At 38.3% G+C, this 23,576-nt stretch overlaps 1 protein-coding gene across 1 annotated transcript in view; it reads left to right on the top strand.

The window, feature by feature from the left end:
* Window positions 1–3,644: 3,644 nt before the first annotated feature.
* The window catches only part of Gp93 (heat shock protein 90 Gp93), an 86,015-nt gene continuing 66,083 nt past the window's right edge, over window positions 3,645–23,576 (top strand). Inside the window, exons 1-2 of the mRNA XM_067136542.2 lie at window positions 3,645–3,840; window positions 17,444–17,530. Coding sequence (XP_066992643.2) covers window positions 3,795–3,840; window positions 17,444–17,530 — 133 coding nt within the window. The 5' untranslated portion in view covers window positions 3,645–3,794. The remainder of the gene's footprint in view (window positions 3,841–17,443; window positions 17,531–23,576) is intronic.

The following is a 23,576-nucleotide window of genomic DNA, read 5'->3' as shown; positions in this document are numbered from 1 at the left end:
TAAGGTGGATATATGTTGGAAGACCTGTATCATGCTGTCTTTTTTTTTTTCCTTCTTCCAATTCAGTACAGATATTGTTATAGTACCGCTGCTTGTCACTGCAAACATTTATCTGGAAATCTCTATTCAAGAGAGTCATGAGTTCCCTCTCCTTCAGGATTTTGGCTTTCTTCCTTCTCTTCGCTATTTTTATAGTTACTGTTGTCATCCAATGTGATGTTCTCCTTTTCTCAGCCTTCAGTAAATTCTTGTTACATTCATCCTTAACAATGTCTTTAACTCCACACCAAAGTTCCTCTGGTTCCCGATAAAGCAGGTTTTGAATCTCAAAACGATTCTTAATAGATGTTTTAAAATAGTGTGGGAATGTTTTCGAACTTGTATCTCAGGTGTTGGATTACCTTAATATTCCTTTTAAGTTTGACTTGAAATTTAAATATCAGCAATTCATTATCTGATCCACAGTCTGCACCAGGCCAAGTTTCTGCTGCTGTAATGGAACTCCACCTCCTTCTAGACCCAATTATGTAATCAATCTGATGCCTGTACTTCCCATCAGGTGATGTCGAGGTCTACAGCAGACTGTTGCTTGAAACGTTTTGGCAGTGATAAGGTTATTAGATTAACAGAAACTGAGCTATCCAGTTTTGCTTCGAACACCTAAGCCATAGAGACCCACAACATTTCTCTCCTTACTTTTCCCACCTTTGGCATTCCAATCTCCAATCAGAAGTAACACATCTCGTCTGCAAGTATTATCCACAGCTGCTATATTGAAATTCTCCAGGTTAAATAACAAAAAGACTCGATGTATGGAAATAATAATTTTAATAATACAAAACTGGTCGCATATTGTAAACTATTACAAACAAACAAAGCCTGAAAAATAACTGTCCAGAAAAAAAAAAGTTGATTGACTTCAATTTCGTGTCTTTCATTAGACGTTTCATTCAAATACTTTCAAATAATAACATTCAGGATGTGGACTGTCAGGCACTAAATTGTGTTTATTACTTCTTCATACCACATAACATTTTCATTTTCATTCCACTTCTCAACGTAATGCTTTCTCAGTTATGCTTGCACGTCTTGAATCTTGGACACATTTACCTTTTTTTTTTGCTAGGGGCTTTACGTCGCACCGACACAGATAGGTCTTATGGCGATGATGGGATAGGAAAGTCCTAGGAGTTGGAAGGAAACGGCCGTGGCCTTAATTAAGGTACAGCCCCAGCATTTGCCTGGTGTGAAAATGGGAAACCACGGAAAACCATCTTCAGGGCTGCCGATATTGGGATTCGTACCTACTATCTCCCGGATGCAAGCTCACAGCCGCGCGCCTCTATGCGCACGGCCAACTCGCCTGGTCACGTTTACTTTTAGTCCAAACTTATGTTCATCAGGGTTAATGTCTGTTAGTTTTTTCCTTGGTTTCATGATAGACAAAGATTGGTTGATTTCAAAACTATAGTTTTGTTCACCACTGACACATATAGAGTTTGGTTTCTTGGTCAAAACTTACTTTTTGAGTTGTGAAATCTTAAAATGAAACTTAGATGGATCTTTAACATAGGCTTTAGCTTCTGCCTTCCAGTCTTGATTGGCCCAATTGTTTCTATGTAAAAGTCTGACTCATCCATGCTTACTAAATTCTTTATGGTACTCTTCAAGCTGCACAACTGTATCTTTTGTGTTAATACTTCTTTCGATTAAACCAAAAACTTATCACTTGGCATAGGAGTGCCCTATGACAGGAAACACAAGTTCAATTTTTTGGATCAAAGTTTTTGTTCTTTTTACCCAAGCAATGCGCATTGTTAACAAGGTTATATTTTTGTTTTGGCTTTGACATCCATCTGCCACAAGCTGTACAGTATCTTTGCCCTCAGAATAGCCAATTTTAAATTTGCACTCAAGTTCCTCAAATAATGCAGAGGCTATTTCATTTGAAGACTTTCTTATTTCATGCTCTGCCCAAGAATAAATTGATACATTCCCTCTACATACAGCTCCAGGTCCACTAGAACATTTAGAAACCATTGTCAAATTATAGCAGTATAGCTGCCTTGAATAGTATGTGCTTTGATTTGGAAGGTTTGGTAATGGCATATTTTCTTGCATATCATATGACATTACAGCTGCATTATCTTCTACTTTCTTCATGACATCAAAAAATCCTGAAGCAAGAGTTTTGCGTATAGATAATTTGGTTTTCAGGTTGTTTAAGGCCTCCCCATTTTTTCCACTTTTATTTTTTCTGAAAAGTGCAGATAGGTTGTGCATACATCTGTTGATGGAATCTTATAGTTTACGTTGAATCTAGTCACAAATAAGTATTAAAGAAAGAAGACTTAAGTCATCAGGAACTGATACTTGATACATATTCCACATTTTAGATTAAAAAAAAGGGCTTGATTCAAGGTAAATATGTGTACTTGCTCTACTGTAGTGTGATTCTGTGCCTTTAAACTGTGACAAAATCTATGACTAAATCAATTTTCTTTTGATAAATGCCAGCCCTCCTATAACCACCTCAAGTTTCAACAGAGATTAGAGATCCACCTTTCTTAAATCCTGTAAAAACACCTTCAATGCTGTGATTTGTAATACCCAAAACTCCAATGAATGTCTACCCAACACAGTGTTAATTAATAACTGTTCATTAATAAACCCTTTAGTAACAAACAATAATAGATGCAGAACACACTGCTTGTCATGAGCTTGCAAGGTCATGTGACAGAGTAAAGCTTTGTGATTGGTTCTTGGTGAAGTTGGCAATTTTTGTCACAAACATATTTTAGGGCTGGCCGATTTTGTAACCAGGGCAAATATTTAAATACAATTTAAACACGATTCTGGCAGTTTTTGTCACTGCAGAATATCATGATCAGATTCCCTACACTATTTTTTCTTGAAATGGCATTTTCTCAACTGTAAAAACAAATGGAGTTGGCCATCTTTGCAACCAGGATATATATATATATAGCCAAGGTCATGGACACTGAGGTATGCCTAACCTGCCTGCCACGCGCATTAATCAGTCTATCAGTCTCTTCAGTGTCTCTTAGTTTCTTAGTGTGTAGTCAAATACAGCACTAAAGGATTTTAATTGTATAATCACACCATACTGATATTTAATTGTAATAAATGTGTAATATTGTTCCTTTGGTGAAAGTCTTATTGTGTAGTATTGAATCCAAATCTTAAAAAAACTATTATTATCGCACTTAAATTGTCAACCTTTACCTCTCTGTCGAAATTCGCTCAGAGAGCACCAAAAACTTATCATTTTATAGCTTGCTTCTTCAGTTTTGATGTATATAAACCCTCCCCCCCCCTGTCCGCTATATCCCGTAACCCGCGTACTGTTTATTGTCTGTATATTTTTTTGCCCCCGCACTTTTAATTCCCAATCGCCGCTACTGAAGCACAAAGAATTGTAGACTTGAACGCCAAACGTAACGATTTGAAAAGGGCGCTGGTTTGACAACCAATAGCATTCAGCCAGTTGGGCATGCATAGAAAACGAACGAATTACAAAGAGATTGTGCCGATAAGCTTAGGTGCAAGTATATCATTGGTTAAGATTCTGTGCGTGGTGTGCTTTGATTGGAGTACGTAACATGTAGACGTAAATGAAAACTCAGGAAAGCCTTCCAGATATCTACAAGTACTACAAGTAATCTGTCGGACCGTCAGTCGTCAATGGTTGTCGGCGTTCGGTATTAACCTCGAAAACGGGGTGTAGTAACGTAGTTAATAATTCCAGTGTCTCTCCTAAAATCTAACAAATCATGAAAAATCGTATATTTTTACTTTGCGGACTCCTGCTGTTTGCAGGTAAGTTTTAGGAAATTAATTGTATCATTTTGTGTGAAGACAAAAACCGGTCTTATGCTGTCACTCATTGTTAGGCTTAATAAATATCTCTACTACGGTTATTCTTTAATGTGTGCATGCATTTTATGTTCGTTGAGCTTTCGCGTGTAGAATACGCTTATTATCCCGCATATTAGTATTTCTTGGACACATACTCTTTCGAATTAACCATTTCCCCTTTACCGTTCCGAGCGTACGAATGCACACCTGGGGTTCTCATGGGATAGATGCTTGTAAATTATAAACTTTAATCACATTTTGGATACATGGAATTGATTGCCCTTGCTGTATGTTAACCCTCATATAATATTTAAGTAAAGTTGGTTTAATCTGGTAACTTTGGGATTGCATTTTTCTTGGAATCTTATAGTTCAGGTGACCGTTTTCTTCGAAGGCCAGATATTCCACAGATTATGGTGTTGTCCTGTGGAAATGTGGCCTAGTTGAATATATTAGTAAGATATGTATGAGAAATCATACAATACAGTATTCATAGTGTGTGTAACGAAAGGAAATCAGGGTGATACGGTAACAGTTCTGAATGCATTTAAGAATTCTTGCCCTTTTATTGTAGAAACAATGTTTGAGAAGAAAAGGCTGAGGAAGACTTAACTAGGCCCTATAACTTAGTTGGAGGCACATGCTTCCCCTAGTGCACCATCACTGCATTGTCCTACATAGGAGGCTTGCAGTGGTGTCTCAACTGCGCACTAGCCGCCAGCGTCTTGGAAAGGTGTAGCAATCCAACTAATGAGCCCACTGCTACACTGGGACGAAACTCCGGTAATTTCACTATTGAAAAAGCCCCAAAGAGCTTAACCCTGACAGTAACACCTCTATAAATATCGCTTTAGTTACACCACGTCTCGAAGATGACCAAGGAATAGAGGTATTGGAGGGGATAACTCTCCCCTCCTTATGAGGACTAGATGGCATTCATTCGCACAACATGTCAGAAAATCGTATGGTGTAATTGTCAGGGTTAAATGTTTTAAACATTTGCAATCGATGAAATTAAATTATGGTTTCCTTCTAGGAACCTTATCTTTGATTTTTGAAGTATAGTTTTTCTTAATTACAAATTGACTAGGCGAGTTGGCTAGGTGCGGTTAGGGGTGCACAGCTGTAAGATTGTATCTGGGACATAGTGGGTTCGAATCCCACTGTCGGAAGCCCTGGAGTTGGTTTTCCATGGTTTCCCAATTTCACACCAGGCAAATTCTGGGGCTGTACCTTAATTAAAGCAATGGCCACTTCCTTCACTCTCCTAGGCCTTTCCCATCCCATTGTCACTATAAGACCTATCTGTGTATTGGTGTGATGTAAAACAAATTGTAAAAAAAATTACAAATTGAGATGAGTTAACATGTAGTTCAACAGGTTTGTAGTTCAGGGTAGCATGCCTGCCTCGTACCAGAAGCCCCAGGTTTGATTCCTGGCTGGTCTGAGGATTTAAATTCTGCACTGAAGGCTAAAATGGCATTAATTCAGACTTATGAAACCAACAGTCTGATGCTAGAGGCAGTGGACCCAGTCAAGAAAGTCAAGCAATATGGAGATATCTTCATGCTGACCATGTGGCTCACCAGTATCTACAGGGCATATGGCTGGGCAGCAGTTGTCTTGTTAGGACAAGGTTGTAATGGGCTGTTGTGCCATGGGTTTGTTTCATTTAACACGTTATGGTTCTGATGAATATAGGTTATCTGTTAAGTGTATTTTTATGTTGATATACTTGATTCATTACTGAAGTCCTACAAGCAGTCTCCTCAGAGACTACGATAACTGAAAAGAATTTCTGAAAACCTTGAGACAAGAGTTCAGAAATTTCAGTATTAGATCAGTGTAAGACACGTAACCAGCAAGTTTGTTTATGTATCATCTCTAGTGACCGATTGGAAATGTGTCACTGTGCACTTGGAAAATTAATTGAAAGTAAATATAATCACAAAAAAGGCCTGCTAAGAAAACCCATTGATTTTAGATTTGTTCACATGCTGCAATTTTTTCAGGATTTTTTTAGAAATCCTGAAGGATTTGCCTCCACTATTTTAGGTGGAGCAGCTATTTCTCAGCACTACTGAACTACTTGTCACACTTGAATTACTTAAAACTACTAGCCCAAATAAAGATAAATTTGTAACAAACCCCTCCATTAGTGGCATTTTCCAGGAAATACAGCTGAAGGTAGTTGGACCAATTGCTAGTTCTGGTATCGATGTACAGTAATAAAAACTAATTAGTCATAGTGTCAGATACATGAAGTGAAGATTTTTGGTTCAAGGAACTCTAGAGAAGTGCACTACCATGTTTGATATCTTTGCATGGTCAACTGAACCTGATCTAGAAATTGATTGTGTTGGTGAGATCTCAATGTTGGCAGAACATTTCAGGGAACAGCTTGCAAAATGTGGAAAAAGTGGGAAATAAATACGATGCATGCAAAATGAGTGGTATGAGTTCAGAGTTCTGGGCGAAGGAAAATAATTGTTTGAACTGTTGGAGTTGGTAAGCAGTGACAGATTTCCTATTCTGGGACAGCTACTATCTGTTGTGTGTGTTTTTCTTCCAGTCTCTACAGCATTGTGTGAGTGAGTATTTAATCATTTGAACTTTATAAATGATAGATTCAGATGACCCATTATATTGGTATTGTAAAAAGTTTTCCCATCACTTTCTGATTCAGTTGGTTCTTTCCAGAGTAACATATTTACCATTTCTTGGTCTTGCTTTGTCATTTCCATTACCTTCCCGGTTAACATTTGGTAAATTGAGATCACCCCCTTAAAAAAATGCTCCTTTCTATGTCATTCCTCACATAGCTGATTATCAAATAATTCTGCATCAGTGTCAATGCCACCCTTTCAAGGTATCTGCACCCCAAGTTGCCTATTGGACATATAAATTTTCAGGCTAACTCATTCCTGTTGCCAGCGTTTCACCCCAGTGTGCTCATTTGGACTCATCAGTTGGTAAATAGCGCACCTACCAAGACTCATGGCTAGTGCATACTGTCGATGCCACTGCGTAGGCTATTTCAAGCTTCTGGCAGTGCCGGTGCACTATGAGAGACTGTCTCTTTTGGAAACAATAGCAGCGATTAAGGGGGGTGAGGGGGAGCAGTCGCCCTCCCCACATTTTGGAGAAAACATTACATCAACAAAATCATTAGAGGAAATTAGCACAAAGTGTCGTTTGTCACGGCTAACTGATGTGTATAGCGTCACAGCAAGTTGTAGAGACTGCATGTGCTGTGAGGAAGGGTAGCAGGTAGATATACATACATTATCTTCATAGACCGCTATGCCTTTCAGTGTTCAGTCTGCAAGCCTCTGTGAATTTATTAAACGTCGCCACAATCCTCTATTTGCAACTAGTGCTGTGGCCTCATTTAGTTCTATAGGCCCTACCTCTTATGTTTAAATTGTTAGAAACTGAGTCTATTTATAACCATCATTATTTTGATCTCATACCTCTCTTATCCTCCATGACAGAATCCATTTATTCTCCTAGGTAATCTACCCTACTCCATTCGCCTCACATGACCCCACCACTGAAGCCGGTTTATGCGTACAGCTATATCCATCAAGTTCTTTAATAACTTAGCCACTATCTCCTTATTCTGAGTACCCTCCTGCCATTGTTCCCACCTGTTTTTACCAGCTATTATTCTCACTACTTTCATGTCTGTTACTTCTAAATTACAAGATAACTTGAGTCAACTCAGTTTTCGCTCCCGTAAAGCAAAGTTGGTTTGAAAACAGACCGAAATAAAAACAGTTTCATCCAGGAATTGACTTCCTTCTTACTGAACGCTGTTCATCGCAACTGCAAGCTCACCGCATTAGCTTTACTACACCTTGATTCAATCTCAATTACTATATTAGCATCCTGGGAGAACACACATCCTAAATACTAGTAATTATCGAACTGTTCCAAATTTGTATCACTAATCTGACATTCAATTCTGTTGAATTTCTTTCCTACTGACATCAATTTAGTCTTCAAAAAGTAATTTTCATACCACACTCATTGCACCTGTTCTCAAGTTCCAAGATATTAGACTGCAGGCTTTTGGCACAATCTGCCATTAAGACCAAGTCGTCAGCATAGGCCAGACTGCTTACTACATTTCCACCTAACTGAATCCCTGCCTGCCACTTTATACCTTTCAGCAGATGATCCATGTAAATTACGAACAGCACAGGCATTAACAGCACATTACAGCCTTGTCTAACCGCTGTAAGTATCCTGAACCATGAATTCATTTTGCCATCAATTCTCACTGCAGCCCAATTGTCAACACAAATGCCTTTGATTGATTTTAATAATCTTCCATAGTCCCCCAGTATGGCGAACATCTTTTCCCTCGGTACCCTGTCAAATTTTTTCTCTAGATCTTTGAAACGTAAAGACAACTGTCTATTCCTCTTGTAGCATTTTTCAAAGATCTGGTGCATACTAAAAATCTGATCCTGAGAGCTCCTCTGTGGTCTGAAACCACACTGGTTTTCATCCAACTTCCTCTCAACCACTGATTGCACCCTCCCTTCCAAGATGCCAGTGAGTACTTTGCCTGGTATACTAATCAGTGAGGTACCTCGATAGTTGTTGCAATACTTCCTGCTCCCTTGCTTATAGATAGGTGCAATTACTGCTTTTGTCCAATCTGAAGGTACCTTACCAACACTCCATGCTAATTTTACTACTCTATGAAGCCATTTAATCCCTGCCTTCCCACTATACTTCACCATTTCAGGTCTGATTTCTTCTATTCCTGCTGCTTTATGACAATGGAGTTTATATACCATCCTTCCCACTTCCTCAAGCGTAATTTCACCATCATCATTTTCTTCCTCCCCATGAGCTTGGCTGTTCGCAACACCACCAGGATGATTTCCTTTTACATTGAGAAGATGTTCAAAATATTCTCTCCACCTCTCCAGTGCTTCCCAGGGATCTATTATGAGTTCACCTGTTACTCAAAACACTGTTCATTTCCTTTTTCCCTCCCTTCCTAAGATTCTTTATTACTGTCCAAAAAGGTTTCCTTGCTGCTTGACCTTTCCAGGTTATTACCAAAATCTTCCCACGACTTCTTTTTGGATTCAACAACTATTTGTTTCGCTCTGTTTCTTTAATCTGTGTACAATTCCCTGTCTGCTTCATCCCTTGTTTGGAGCCATTTCTGATACACCTTCATTTTACGTTTACAAGCTGCTCTCACTTCATCAGTCAACCAAGATGTTTGCTTTTCCCCATTCTTACACACAGTTTTTCCTGTGCATTCCCTTGCTGTTTCTACTACAGCATCCCTGTTGCTACCCATTCTCTTTCTATATCCTGAAGCTGCTTACTGTCCACTGCTCGAATCTTCTCACTAATCATATCCATGTACTGTCTAATTTCCTCTTCCTGGAGATTTTCTATCCTTATTCGTTTGCAGACAGATTTCTCTTTCTGTATTCTAGGCCTAGAGATACTTAGTTCACTACAGATCAGATAATGGTCTTTATCATTGAAAAACCCCAGAAAACCCGAACATACCTAACAGACTTCCTGAATTCGAAGTCAGTTAAGATATAGTCTGTTATGTACCTGGTACCCCTAGCCTCCCATGTGTAGTGGTAAATAGTCTTATGCTTGAAGAATGTATTGTAGCTTCTAAACCCATACTAACACAGAAGTCCAGCAAACGATTCCGATTAGCTTTCATATCTTCCCCACATTTACCAATCACCCTTTCATATCTTTCAGTTGTATTTCCAACTTTCGCATTGAAATCGCCCATTGGCACTATCATATCCTCGCTGTTGACCCAGACTACGATGTCACTCAATGCTTCATAAAACTTGTCAACTTCATCCTCATCTGCACCCTTACATGTTGAAATACACTGAGACAATTCTCGTCCTAATTTCTCCAACTGACAAATCTACCCATGTCATTCGCTCGTTTATGTGCCTAACAGAAACTGTTACATGCAGTAGTATTCCTGATGAAAAGCCCTACCCCACACTCTGATCCTCCCTTTCTAACACCCGTCAAGTACACTTTATAATCTCCTACCTCTTCCTTGTTATCTCCACTTACCCGAATATCACTTACTCCTAGAGTAGAACGCAGCCCGGAAGGCGGTTTTGTTGCGCAGAGTATGAGGTTTGGTGATGCCAGTTTGGCTACTCATAACAGCATGAATGTGTAAACATATTTTCATCCAGTTATATCTTTAATTCCAAAGCAATGACCTATATTTTTTGTGGGCTTAAATGTTTCCTGAAAGTCCAAATTAATGTTTAACATCAAACCCCGGGAAAGTGTTAACCGAAATTTTCCAGAAATTAAAGAACGTAAATGGAAATTGAGAGAAATGAAGGCGAAGTGCAGAGAGCATAACAACATTTTTTCATTCAGTTATATCTTGAATTCCAAAGCGATGACCTATATTTTTCGTGGGCTTAAAAGTTTCCTAAAAGTCCAAATTAATTTTTAACATCAAACCCAGAGAAAGTGTTGAGGGAAATTTTCGAGGTATTAAAGAAGGTAAATGGAAGTTGAGAGAAATGAAATACGAAGTGCAGAGCGTAGCAGCACGACAGTGTAAAGATTTTTTTCATCCAGTTGTATCTTGAATTTCAAAGCGATGACCTATATTTTTCGTGGGCTTAAATGTTTCCTGAAAGTCAAAATTAATTTTTAACATCAAACCCTGAGAAAGTGTTAAGGAAAATTTTCGAGATATTAAGGAAGGTAAATGGACGGGCCAGTTTCAATGCTGTAGGATATTCGCTGTTTTAATACATATCAAATGTTGTACGCAGAACATTTTTATTGAAATCATCCAGGTCCGTCACTGGCTTCTTCCTCTTAGGGTTCTTCCCTGGCGACCTGAACACTGCATTATTTTTATTTCCGTAGCTTGTTTTAGTGCTGATTTCTTTTGAAGCGTGGCAACATGGCGTTCCTCACCTCCGCCTATGAACGCCTGCTGCTGCATGCTTACAAAATACAAATGCACTCTAAATACTATTTCCCTCGCCTGTCGACGGAATACTTATCTTTGTGCTCTTCCTGGATCTATCGTACACACGAAAATAGTTCCCTAAATTCATTGATTATGATATTTACAAATGAAACTCGAAAGATTCACTCACGACCCGCACAAACAGGCACCTCTTACTGAAACGATTCTATTGGCTCAGCGGAAAACACGTCATACTACACAGCGCGCGAATGTTACTGCGCAACCCTCTTCAAACCGCCTTCCCGGCTGCGTTCTACTCGAGCACATCCAGATGCATGCTCTTTGCTGACTCAGCCAGTTCTACTTACCTTTTCCTATAAGCTCCGTTAATATTAATAGCTCCCCATTGAATACCATTTCGTTCGCAAAGTTGTTTCCAAGGAGTCCTTCGCCTGTCAAATGAGAGTGGACTCCGTTACTCCCATAGGTCTGAAGCTTGCTTGATGTTCTGAGCTCGGTATGTTAATGAAGCAGGATGCTAACCCTAATTACACAAAGTCCAAGTGAGGATATCTCCTCCTAAAGGTGAGGGACCACCGGTGGATTGTATAGTCCTAGCCGTCTGAGCACAATTAGGGCCATGACTCAGAATATGTCGGAGATGCCCGCTCCCATTCCATAGCAACTGGTATCCCGACTCTCAGGACCACTTACTAGGCCACTCAGCCGTTGCCCATGGCTCACGAACTAGGATGAGACTACAGAAACCCACACCATGAACCATATACAGTATATATAATTTGCGAACGTCATGGGCGCTGAGATATAATTCACCCATTTGCCGTGCGCATTCTTCAGTCTGGCAGTCTCGTAAGTGTCTGTTAGTTTCTTAGTGTCTAGTCAAATACTAAATTATTGTAATTGTTAATCACTCCATACTTCTATTTAATTGTAATATATGTGTAATATTGTTCCATTGCTGAAAGTTTTATTGTATAGTATTCAATCAAAATAAAAAGAAACTATTACTACCGCACTTAAGTTGGTAAACTGTCAACCTTTACCCTCTCTGTCGAAATTCACTCAGAGTGCATAAAATAACTTACCATTTTTTAGCATTTTTTCAGGTTTGGTTTTTTTCCTACCCCCTCATCCGCTATATCCCATGAAGCCAGGTACTGTTTGTTGTCTGTACATTTTTGCCCCCGCACTTTTAATTCCTAGTCGCCGCTGCTGTTTGGAAAAGTTGAAGGATGACGAATATAAGAACCGTTACTATTATATTCGTCATGGTTGAAGTGTGCTGAGCTATCAGATGATATGGATATAGATTCCCTGAGGGAACCTGAATTGTTTGTCCTGAATCCATATAAAGTTGCTTTGTGTCGCACCAAAGGTCTTACGGCGATGGTGGGGTAGGAAAGGACTAGGAGTGGGAAGGAAGCAGCCGTGTCCTTGGTACAGTCCCAGCGTTTGCCTGGTGTGAAAATGGGAAATGATTTCCCCTCTAACCATTTCCATCCTGCCTTTACAATAAACATTTGAGTTCTGTGAGAACATTTCCACATCCATAACATCACTTCTTAGCCATGGTTTAATTCCTACTAAAATATCTGGTAAATATATATCTGTTAAATTACCTAATTCTATTCCTTTCTTTACAGTACTAACAACTTTGTCGTCCTTCCATCTCTCTATATTCCCATCAACACTCCCTAGTCGTGCCCATTTACTTGAATGTACCTCCCTATTACCCTTCTAAACAACCCCCTAATGTATACGTACCATTGCAGCTCAAATCAAGGCCTGAGTGCAGATCCCTATCCTCTACCCACCCATTAGGATCCACATATCCATTCCATGTCTCATTTAAAACCCCAATCACTCTCCAGTCAGTATCCCTTCCACATAGTATTCCACGGAAGGTGATGGAGATCAAGTACTTAGAAAGGATTATGCACAATCTGTACAAAAATTGGCCTGCATTGATAAGAATCAAGGGCTATGATAAAGGCAACAATCCAGAAAAGAGTGAGGTAGAGTGCAGTTTGTCCTCTCGCCTTTTCAATGTTTTTATAGAACAGGTGGTAAAAGAAATCAAAGAAGAATTAGGAAAAATGGATGCAGTCTTGGAGGAGTATAAATAAATGAATATAAATAAATCCAAAATTAATGGAATGCTGTCGAACAAGGTCAGATGATTCAAGAAATATTAGACTAGGAAATGAAGTCTTAAAGGAAATAGATGAATTTTGTTACTTGGTAGTAGAATAACTATGGCAGAAGTAAGGAGGACATAAAATGCAGACTAGCACAAGCAAGGAAGGCCTGTCCTAAGAAGAGGAATTTGCTCATGTCAAACATTGGGGAAGCATGTTAAACCAACTGATGAGCCCAAATGGCACGTTTGGGTGAAACTCTACAAATGAAGCCTAACCACCCAAAAGCTGGTTCTATTGCTGTTACATTGATTAGAACGATGCTTTTGAAGACTTTCGACTGGAGCATAGCATTGTATGGAAGTGAAACCTGGACATTAACTAGCTCAGGAAGAAAGAATGGAAGCTTTTGAAATGTACGTTCACAGAAGAATACTGAAGGTGAAATTGGTAGATTGGATAATGAATTAAGAGATTGAATAGTGTTGGTGAGAGAATGAGTGGGCAAAATTTGACCATAAGAAGAGAATGATAGTACACATCTTGAGATCCAGGACTTGTTTGGTTAGTTTTTGATGGAAGTGTAGGCAATAAGAACTGTGGGGGGTAGACCAAGGCATGAATATGACAAACAGTTTAGAGTAGATGTAGGATGTAGTAGTTCAGTAGAAATGAAACTATTTTACTCTTCATTCAACTAAGTTTGTGGGACATATTTTGTAAGTGAAGGTAGGTCAGATAGGCTATTTCTGGTGTACTCTGTTACACTCTGCCTAATGTAGAAATATAATTGCGGTAATAGTTATTCTGTGGTTTTTTACCCATGAAGTAAATCGTTACTCTATTATTGGTGTATTCTTTGACCTACGCTCTATTGTGCATATTAAAGCCTATGTTTAGGTTTTAAGCTTATTACAATAATATTCTATGTTGCTGTTTAGTTTAATACAGATAAGATATTAGATTTGACCATATTATTATCATGAATATGATAATACAGCATCAAAATATTCTCATACATTTAGTTTAATGTAGTGATGGTTATATACCTTTGGTCTCCTTTTCATCCTTCACATGCTTTATGTTTGCTGTTTTGGATATTTGTATTGGTTTTCCCATTTGTGGGTCAGAGATAAATTCATACTTACTTAGTAACTTCCTTCTTTATATTCTTTTCTGTGACTCGTAGACTTTCTTACATTGTGGTGTATTCTTTAGATCAGCATAGTGGGGAAACACAAATTTTCTGAAAATATCCTTTGAAATTTGTTGTCTTTTGAGCATGATCTCCCATTGTGTATCTCTCTCTGCCAAAGTATGCTCTTATTTTCGACAGAAGTCTATAGTCAAATAATATCTGACACTTTTCTGTGATCTGTCCATAGGCCAAAAGAGTTCTTACAGCACACTTGTGTACTTACGTTTGTATGTAGATTGAGGTCTTGATCCAAAGGCTGATTGGATTCCCAACAGCTTCATTATCATCTGTCATATATAGCCCGAGCATCACTGAAGAGGCATTTTGGAGAAACTAGGAGTGGGCAGCTTCGCTGTTCTATTATATATGTCTGCCAAACCCACTGAAAAACAAAAACACACTCTCTCTCTCTCTCTCTCTCTCTCTCTCTCTCTCTCTCTAACCATCCCAGTGACACTTCCACACCATTTATGCCTGTTCAATGAGAGAGTAGGTCAGAGGTTTACTAAAACTTGAATACTTCTGCATACTACAATAAATGACTTGAAAAACAGCAGTTTTTTCTTTTGGGCATCTTATGCTAAAAACTGGTTGGAGGATTTATTACTCGCAAAACTTTTAGTGATTCTTCCTTGTACGCAGGTGAGGAGTAAGGCGGGAGCTAGCCCTATTGTGGTAATACTGCCAACTGAATGGAGATAAAATCTGAATTGAATCGATAGTACGATTGAAAGGAATTTTCTAAACCGTTATTATCTTAAGCCAACAACTGTGTCACACACACATTATAATTATAACATCTCAATGCGAATCTTATTCCTAGCATGAATTTTATATTTTGGCAGTGTGTAAACAACAACAGTACTAGTACATAAAGTGTACGAAAGATGTCTCATGGCGATTCATAGTTTGTGTGTCAAAGGTTGCCAATACGAATCTCGAAGATTACAGAGGTCCACCGATTCAGCACTAGGGAGTCCAGGCATCACTAAAAGTTTTGCGAGTAATAAATAGTATTACCATTGCCAGTGTAAACAATTTGAAACTCTGATATTGTATGAGAAATCTCCAGATATTCTACATTACCTTTGGAAATACGTTATACCCAAGAACCTCGTTTATCTGGAGTAAGTGGGACTGGAACTGATCCGGATTATCAAAAATCTGGATAATCCGAAAAAACTAAGAAACAAATACAGTACATGTTATATGATCTGTTAACATAAGTTGTACAGTAATACCTTTTCTCAATTGTAAAAAAATTATAAATGTTTTACATTTGTATAGCGTTTGCACGCAGCACGATCACGAACACGTTTTACTAACATCAGTTCTGCCAGTGTGGTTTCAGGCTTGGATCCTAAATAGGCAATCAGTTTGTCCAGCTGCCTTGTTGCCTCTCCACCAGTCATTGTTTCTTCTGATGGTGCGCCGTAGCACCATCACTCTCGTCATTATCTGCCGAGGAACAAGAGGCAATAATTTATTCATCTGTCATTATGCCGTAGCCTGAATTAGTCATTATTCAACCAATCATTTACATCGTTCTCATCTATGTCCGAGCATCCAGGAATGCGTGCAAATGTGCCAAAGGACTCAGAAGAGTGCACAACTTCACAAACCTTGGTGGTAGATGAACAGACAGAAGGCCATAGCTGTTTCCTAGACTTCTTAATTGTCATATCACTAACTTGATCCCATGCTGATGCGATCATATAAATAATGTCTTTCATATTTATTGATTTCCATACCAAAATTACACCATATTCCCCCTCTTCTTCAATCAGTTTGCTCAGCAGCTGCCTCCTGTATAACTGCTTGATGTTTTCCAATACACCCTGGTCCATTGGTTGCAACAGACCTGTTACATTAGGTGGCAGAAATTTAAATCGGATATCACTACTAACCAACTCTTCTACTCCCGGATGTGACGGCACATTGTTAGTGAACAAAATGGCCTTCAGTGGCAAACCTTGTTTCGTTAAAAACCTTTTTATGTTTGGCACAAAGTCTTCTGGGAATTAGTTTTTGAAAGTTCCAGTGTCCATCCATGCATTCTTTTGGGATATGTAAGAAACCAGCAAGGCAGATCAATTCACTTTTTTTAAGAGCACAGCGATTTTTTTGATTTCCCTATTAACAGAAGAGTAAATTTATGTTCCCCAGATGCATTGGTGCATGCTATAATATTAATACATTCTTTACTTCTCCTATAACCCCTTGCCGATTCATCTCATTTAGATGCTAGTGTCTTATTTGGTAGCATGCGATAAAACAGCCCAGGTTCATCGGCGTTATATATCTGAGCAAGTTATCAGAGCAAATAATGTCCTGAAATTCCCCTGAATGCTTTTTACCAGTCACTGAAAGCTGCCGTATGCCATGACAAGCTTTCCACCTTTCCAACCAACCCTGACTAGCTGTGAAGTTAGGATCTCCATTTGCTAGCTTGCTGTTTAAACTAAGCACCTTTTCTTGTAAAATCGGCCCTGAAATTGGAACACAATATTCTCCTTATCCACTAAACGACATCAATAATACGTCATCTAGAGATTAATTTCTAGCTTTCTTTACTGTGGCACGATTCTCTAAACTATCTTTCGTCATCATTCCTCTTTCATCGTCTTAAGCAATCACACACTGGGTCATTGTTGAGCAATGATGTGAACCTGCAGTAGTGGATGAGTCTCATAGACACTATGTTAGCAGGACCGCCATTAAAAAAGTGATGATGAAGAGACTAAACAATATTTACAGAGCAGCGTAGCTCTGCGTGCTGAGGCACGTTAGTAGTGCATTGCATTCAGAAGACCTTGTGTTCAAATCCCACCTCGGCTGTCCTGGGAATGGTTTTCCATGGTTTACCATTCTCAATTCCAGGCGAATGCTGGGATGGTACCTTTGATAGACCGTGGCTGAATTACTTCCAATTCCTCTCCTTAACTATCCTTGGCGGAAAAGACATTCAAGAAGAGTCGACCTCCTACAAGAAATACTGTACAAGTAAAAATTTTTTTATTTTTTTATTTTCGATCCGGATAAACCAGAGATCCGGATTTAGGAGGGCCAGATAAACGAGGTTCTTGTGTATTTATATTGTTACACGTAACTTAATTGCTTTTAAAGTATACAGTTCAACACATTATTCAGTTTTCTCATTACAATTTGGTCAGCTTTTTTTCTGTTTATATTACTATCTGTTATTAATTTACAGAACTTAAAAGGAGAATTCTCACTTTACAGGATTTTGCTATGCTGATGATCCTATAGAAGATGCTGAAAACACTGTGGAAGTTGACCTTGGTTCTAGCCGAGAAGCCTCAAGAACAGGTATGTTTGTACTTTCGTTATGTGATTAATATAGCTTTTTCTTACACCATTGAATTAATAAAGTTAGCCTTGTTTTTTCTTTTTGGGAATATTCTACTTTTGTTCAAGTACCATAAATTTCGGTATAAGGGAAGGACATTGATGAAGAAATATGGAAAGATCAGTGAAACTTGTGCACAATTAGAACTGTACTTCTCAGAAAAATATTGTAGCACTCTGTCTTCTGAATGACTAGAGGAACGACTACCAGTGGCATTCCCTGAAAAATTGAATTTTGGTGGTGAGGGGAAAGAAATATTAAATTAGCAGCCATAGGAAAGTCAAATAATTTTTATATCTAAACAAAAGCATTGTTATATTTTTAAATTCCTTAGTGTATGGAATACAATGGTGGGCTGGAAATTGTTTTTAAAGTAATTTTGTTATCCAAGGTTGAGTCAAGATAAGTTCTTAGGTTTTGAATGTGTTTAATTGAATTCATGTGTGGAAGATGAATTTGAATGTAAGGCCTGTATTAGAGGAGAGGAAATAGCAAAAGATTCTTCTCGAGAACTTGTTTCTAAAGATCCATGGATATGATCAGCAATTAGAGGTAAGAAGTTATTTAACAACATTTTTCAGCTGATAAATCAGCAACTTTTGAAGTACAGCTTTCTAACCACTACTTTTTCTGCAGTACTTTCTTTTCTTCCTCAGTAATACAACTTTTAGAAATTACTAGCCTATGTTTAGGTGATACCTTCATTCAGTTTATCCATAACATAATGCATCTTCATTATAGACTGCCTTTCAGCGTTCAGTCTGCAAACCTCTGTGAATAAACAAAATGCTGCAGTAATTCTCTATTTGCAACTAGTTCTGTGGCCTCATTTAGTTCTACAGTATAACTCTTATTTTTAAATCATTACAAACTGAGTCTAACCATAGTCGTCTTGGTCTCCATCTATTTCTCTTACCCTCAATGACCAAGTTCATTATTTTCTTAGGTAACCTATTCTCCTCTATTCGCCTCACATGATCCCACCACTGAAGCCAGTTTCTGTGTATAGCTTCATCAATACAGTTCATTCCTAATTTAGCCTTTACCACCTCAGAGTACCCTCCTTCCATTGTTCTCAGCTGTTTTTACCAGGAATCATTCTTGCTACTTTTTATGTCTCTTATTTATAACTTATGAATACGATATCCTGAGTCCACCCATCTACCATTCCTGTTAAACAAATTTTGTCTGATAACAGACCAGTGTAAAGATAATTTAGTCTGGGAGCTGACTTCCTTCTTACAGAAAACTGTTGATCACAACTGCGAACATGCTGCGTTAGCTTTGTTACATTTAGATTCAATCTCCCTTTCTATACTACCATTCTGAGGAGGAATACACATCCTAAATACTTTAAACTGTTTGCTTGTTCCAGCTTTGTATTTCCAACTTGACATTCAATTCTGTTAGGTTTTTTTTTTTTTCCTACTAGCCTAGCATCACTTTAGTCTTCGAAAGGTTAATTTTTGTATCATACTCACTGCACCTATTTTCAAGTTCCAAGATATTATTGCAGGCTTCCAGCACAATCTGCCATTAAGACCCAAGTTGACGGCATAAGCCAAACTGCTTACTACATTTCCACCTAATTGAATCCCTCCCTGCCACTTTGTAACTTTCAGTAGATGGTCCACGTAAACTATGAACAAAGGTGACAGATTACAACTTTGTCTTAACCCTGTAAGTACCTGGACAAAAACTTGACAAAAGAAATGGAATTCAATGGGGAGCCATCAGTATTAATGAGGCTTATGGAAGAAAGAAAGTAGAACTGGCTGTGTCAACAAAGAGGATGTGTTTGGAGTTAATTATATTTAGGTAAGGGTAGATAACGAGGAAGATATGGATTATTAAGTGTTCTTGGCGAATGTTAAAAAGGGAAGAATGACCGACAAGTTCGAATATCTTGGATCAATTATCACAACTGATGGTAATATCGATGCAGATTTCGAGCACCGCATCAGTTTTGGTTGGATGAAATGGCGGTCTCTTACTGGTGTTGTTTGTGATAAGCGGATGTCAATCAAATTAAAGGGCAAAGTATACAAAACCACTGTCTGGCCTTGCCCTCATATACGGCTCTAAATGTTGGACAAGGCAGACAAAGCATGACCAGCGAATGCATGTCATAGAGATGCGGATGTTGCGATGGTCGACGGGAGTCACTCTGCATGCCGAAGTGCGCAGTGAACATGTGCGAGGATCCTTTAAAGTTGGGCCCATCAGCGACAAGATGTAGGAAAAACAGCTTAGCTGATATGGTCACGTCAGAAGAAGAAATGAACACCATTTAATACAGAAAGCTCTTGCCATCGAAGAGCCAAAGAGAGGAAGAGGGTGTCCTAAGGCAATATGTAGGCAAACTGCTGAGGCTGCTGTAAAGAAAAGTGAAGTGCCATTGGATCTGGTACAAGAACATCGGACATACTCTCTCCAAGTCAGACAGGCCGACCCTGAGTGAGCTCGGGAGTGCCCGTTTTATGGGTGCATATACGGCCAGGAAAGAAGAAGAATGTGGTGTAGGGTTATTCATCAGGAATACTATTGCATTCAACATAGTTTCTGTTAGGCACGTAAATGATGTGGGTAGATTCAGCAGTTGGAAGAATAAGGACGAGAATTGTCTCAGTCTATTCACCATGTGAAGGTGCAGATGAGGAGGAAGTTGACAAGTTTTACGAAGCACAGTGATATCATAGTCAGGGTCAACAGCAAGCATAGGAGGGTACTCATCATCATCATCGTCGTCATCATTAATGTCCCACTCCAGTCGCCCGGGTGTGGTTCTGTCTTTCCACTTTTCCTGCTCCATTACTTCTGCCACATCCAATCCAGCTTCTCTAATGTCCTTCCATATCTGATCCATCCACCTTCTTTTCGGTCTTCCAACTGGTCTCTTTCCCTTAACTTCTTTCTAATTCCCTTCTTGCTACCCGTTCCTTTTCCTTTCTTTTTACATGTCCGAACCATCTCAGTCTTGCTTTCTGTATGTTCTGCACTAACGGTTCTATATTTAGCTCTTCTCTGATTTTAATATTTTGTATCTATCTCTTATTGTCTTTTTAACTAATGTTCTTAAAAATTTCATTTCTACTGCTTGGATCTTACTATCTTGTCTTTTATTTGTTACCAGTATTTCTAGTCCGTATGTTACAACTGGTATGAAATACTGTTTATATAATGTTAATTTCGTTCTCTTGGGTACTTTGTCATCCCATAAAAGCTCTCTGACTTGATGATAAAATGTTGTACCTTTACTTAGTCTGTTATTAATTTCAGGGTTGATTTCATTACTTCCATTAATAATGTTACCCAGATATGTAAACTGTTCTACATTCTCTAATCACTCTCAGTATATGATCTCTTTTCCACAGTGCATGACTGCAGTTTTCTTTTTACTAATTACCATTCCAAACTCCTTCAGATTTTACATTCCATATGTCTAGTCTCCTTTGTACTTCCTTTTTTCCTTTCCCCAAATCACTACATCTGCAAATACCAAGGCATTCACTTCATCACTACTGATACTCTGTTTTACACATTTTATGATTTCATCCATCAATATAATAAACAACAATGGCGACAGTGCACTTCCTTGCTTGAGACCTTTTTTTTTTTTCTATAAAATGTTTGAGTTACCACTCCCTACTTGTACTCTGCGTTTTCTCTCATGATACAACATTTTTATGTTGTTAATTAATGATTTTGGTACATTCCTTTTCCGTAGGCATACCCATACATGTTTTCTCTTAACTGTATCATAAGTTTTTTCCAAATCCAAAAATACGAAGATGATTTCCTTATTCCTTTCCAGGTGTGTTTCCATTATCGTTCGCACTGTAAATATAAAGTCTATTGTTGAACTGTTTGGTCTAAAGCCATATTGTTCTTCCTCTAACTGTGTTTCTGTTATATCCCTCAGTCTTTTGTCTTTGACTTTCTCCATTATTTTTAGCCCATGTGATAATACGGTTATACCTCTATAATTTTCACCTTTCTTCCTTTTTTGAACAATGGTACAATGCTTCCTTGTTGCCAGTCTTCAGGTATCCTTTCATTCTTCCATATGGCATTGAGGGCTCAGTATACTCACTGTAGTCCACTGCTTCCTGCTGCCGTAATCATATAAGCATTGAATTTGTCTTTTCCACTTGTTTTACATTTGGTCATTGCTTTTACTGCCCTTTCAAGTTCCAACCATGTTATCGGGTTCTCTTCTCTTTCTCCATCTATTATTTCCATTTTCTTACCTCATTCTTCCTCCAAGCAGTCATCCTCATTATAAAGTTTTTCAAAATTTTTGCCATCACCTTCTGAAGACCCTTTTCGTCATGTACTGTGGATCCATCCTCTCTTTTAATGCCTTGATTTTTTTCTTAATTTATTCTTTTCGATTTGATTACTCTGTATATTATTTTCTGATTTCCTCAACTATCTTGCTCAATTTTGTTGGTAAACTCTCCCCAGCATTTCTCCTTTTCTTCCTTGATACTCCTCTTTACTTGTAGTTTCAATCTTTTGTATTCCACATGTAACCTTTCTATCTTATTCTCATCCATCTGATACGTTTTTTGCTTTTCCATATCCATTTCTTTCTTCACTTTGTTCCTTTCTTTTATTTTTTTTAATTTTGTCTGTCCACCACCGTGTCTCCTTTCCCTTAACCTTTGCTTTTGTTTTTCCTCATACCTCAATTGCTGCTTCCACAAATGTCTGTCTTAAATTGTCCCACTCTTCTTCTCCATTTCGTATTTCTGTGTAAGGCAACTTCATTTTTATACAATCTTGGAATGCCATTCTTTTATCCTCCGCCATTTCCCAAATCCTGATCTTTGGTTTCTTCTTCAGTAAAATTTTAGGGATTTTTACTTTTTTTAATTCCACAATTAATAATCTACGATCACCTTCCATACTTTCACTGGGGATTATCTTCGTATTCATGGCGTATCTTCCCCATTCTCGGTCTGTTATAAAATTGATGAGTGTTCCATACTGTCCATCCCAACTATATCGGCTGATCTTATGGCTATTACTCTTTATAAACCATGTGTTCTTTAGTATCAGGTTATTTCTGATTAAAAAAAAGTCCAACAGGTTCTCTCTGTCTTAATTTTTATCGCCATACATACGTGGGCCCAAAAGATTCTCGTATCCCATTCTATCAGTTCCCACATGGGCATTCAGATCTCCCATTATCATGATCCCATCTCCAACAATATGCATTTCCAATTCATTAAAGAAATCTTCTTTTTCTTCCATGCTACATCCTGCCTGGAGCAAACACCTATACTACCCTCAGTAGTTCCTTGTTTACATGTATATACATTGTTATAATTCTTTCATTTACATACTCAACTTCAGCTGTTGGTTCAACATTCTGATTCAGTATAAATCCCACTCCATTTCTTTTCTTTTTACTGTTACCCATCCAGTACAAGGTGTACCTCTTTCTTAGTTCCTTCTTTTCTTTCCCTTTCCATTTTACTTCACTTAATCCCAGGATGTTGAGTTTTCGCCTCTCCATTATGTCAATCAATTCATTTTCCTTCCCATTCATTGTTAAAATATTTATTGTTTCAAATCGGGTTTTGTTCTCTGATCTAACACTTGCACAAACATCAGCATTACCATCATACTGTGTAACTGTAGCCAGAGACTTGTCAATTCCATTTCCATTTTTAAACTTCCATCCGAGGCTTGTATTATAGTTGAAAGCAAGTACAATTTTACTCACCTGCTGACCTGCTAAGCCTAACGCATCTGAGGATTTTCTTTCGGGGTTTACTCCCTTAGCCTTTGAAGATCCCTCTTCTCCAGAAGGTAGTGGTTTCCTCTTCTAATTTTTCCCAGAGGGGATGGTACTAATGGGCAATTTCAATGCAAGAGTTGGAAATAAAACTGAAGGATATGAGAAGTTGATGGGTAAATGTGAGGAAGATATGGAAGCTAATAGGAATGAGGAGCGTTTACTGGGCTTCCGTGCTAGTATGGAATTAGCAGTTATGA

The sequence above is a fragment of the Anabrus simplex genome, chromosome 1 (genome assembly GCF_040414725.1).
Source record: "Anabrus simplex isolate iqAnaSimp1 chromosome 1, ASM4041472v1, whole genome shotgun sequence".
In the NCBI taxonomy this organism is placed as follows: domain Eukaryota; kingdom Metazoa; phylum Arthropoda; class Insecta; order Orthoptera; family Tettigoniidae; genus Anabrus; species Anabrus simplex.
This window is presented reverse-complemented; position numbering and strand designations above follow the sequence as displayed.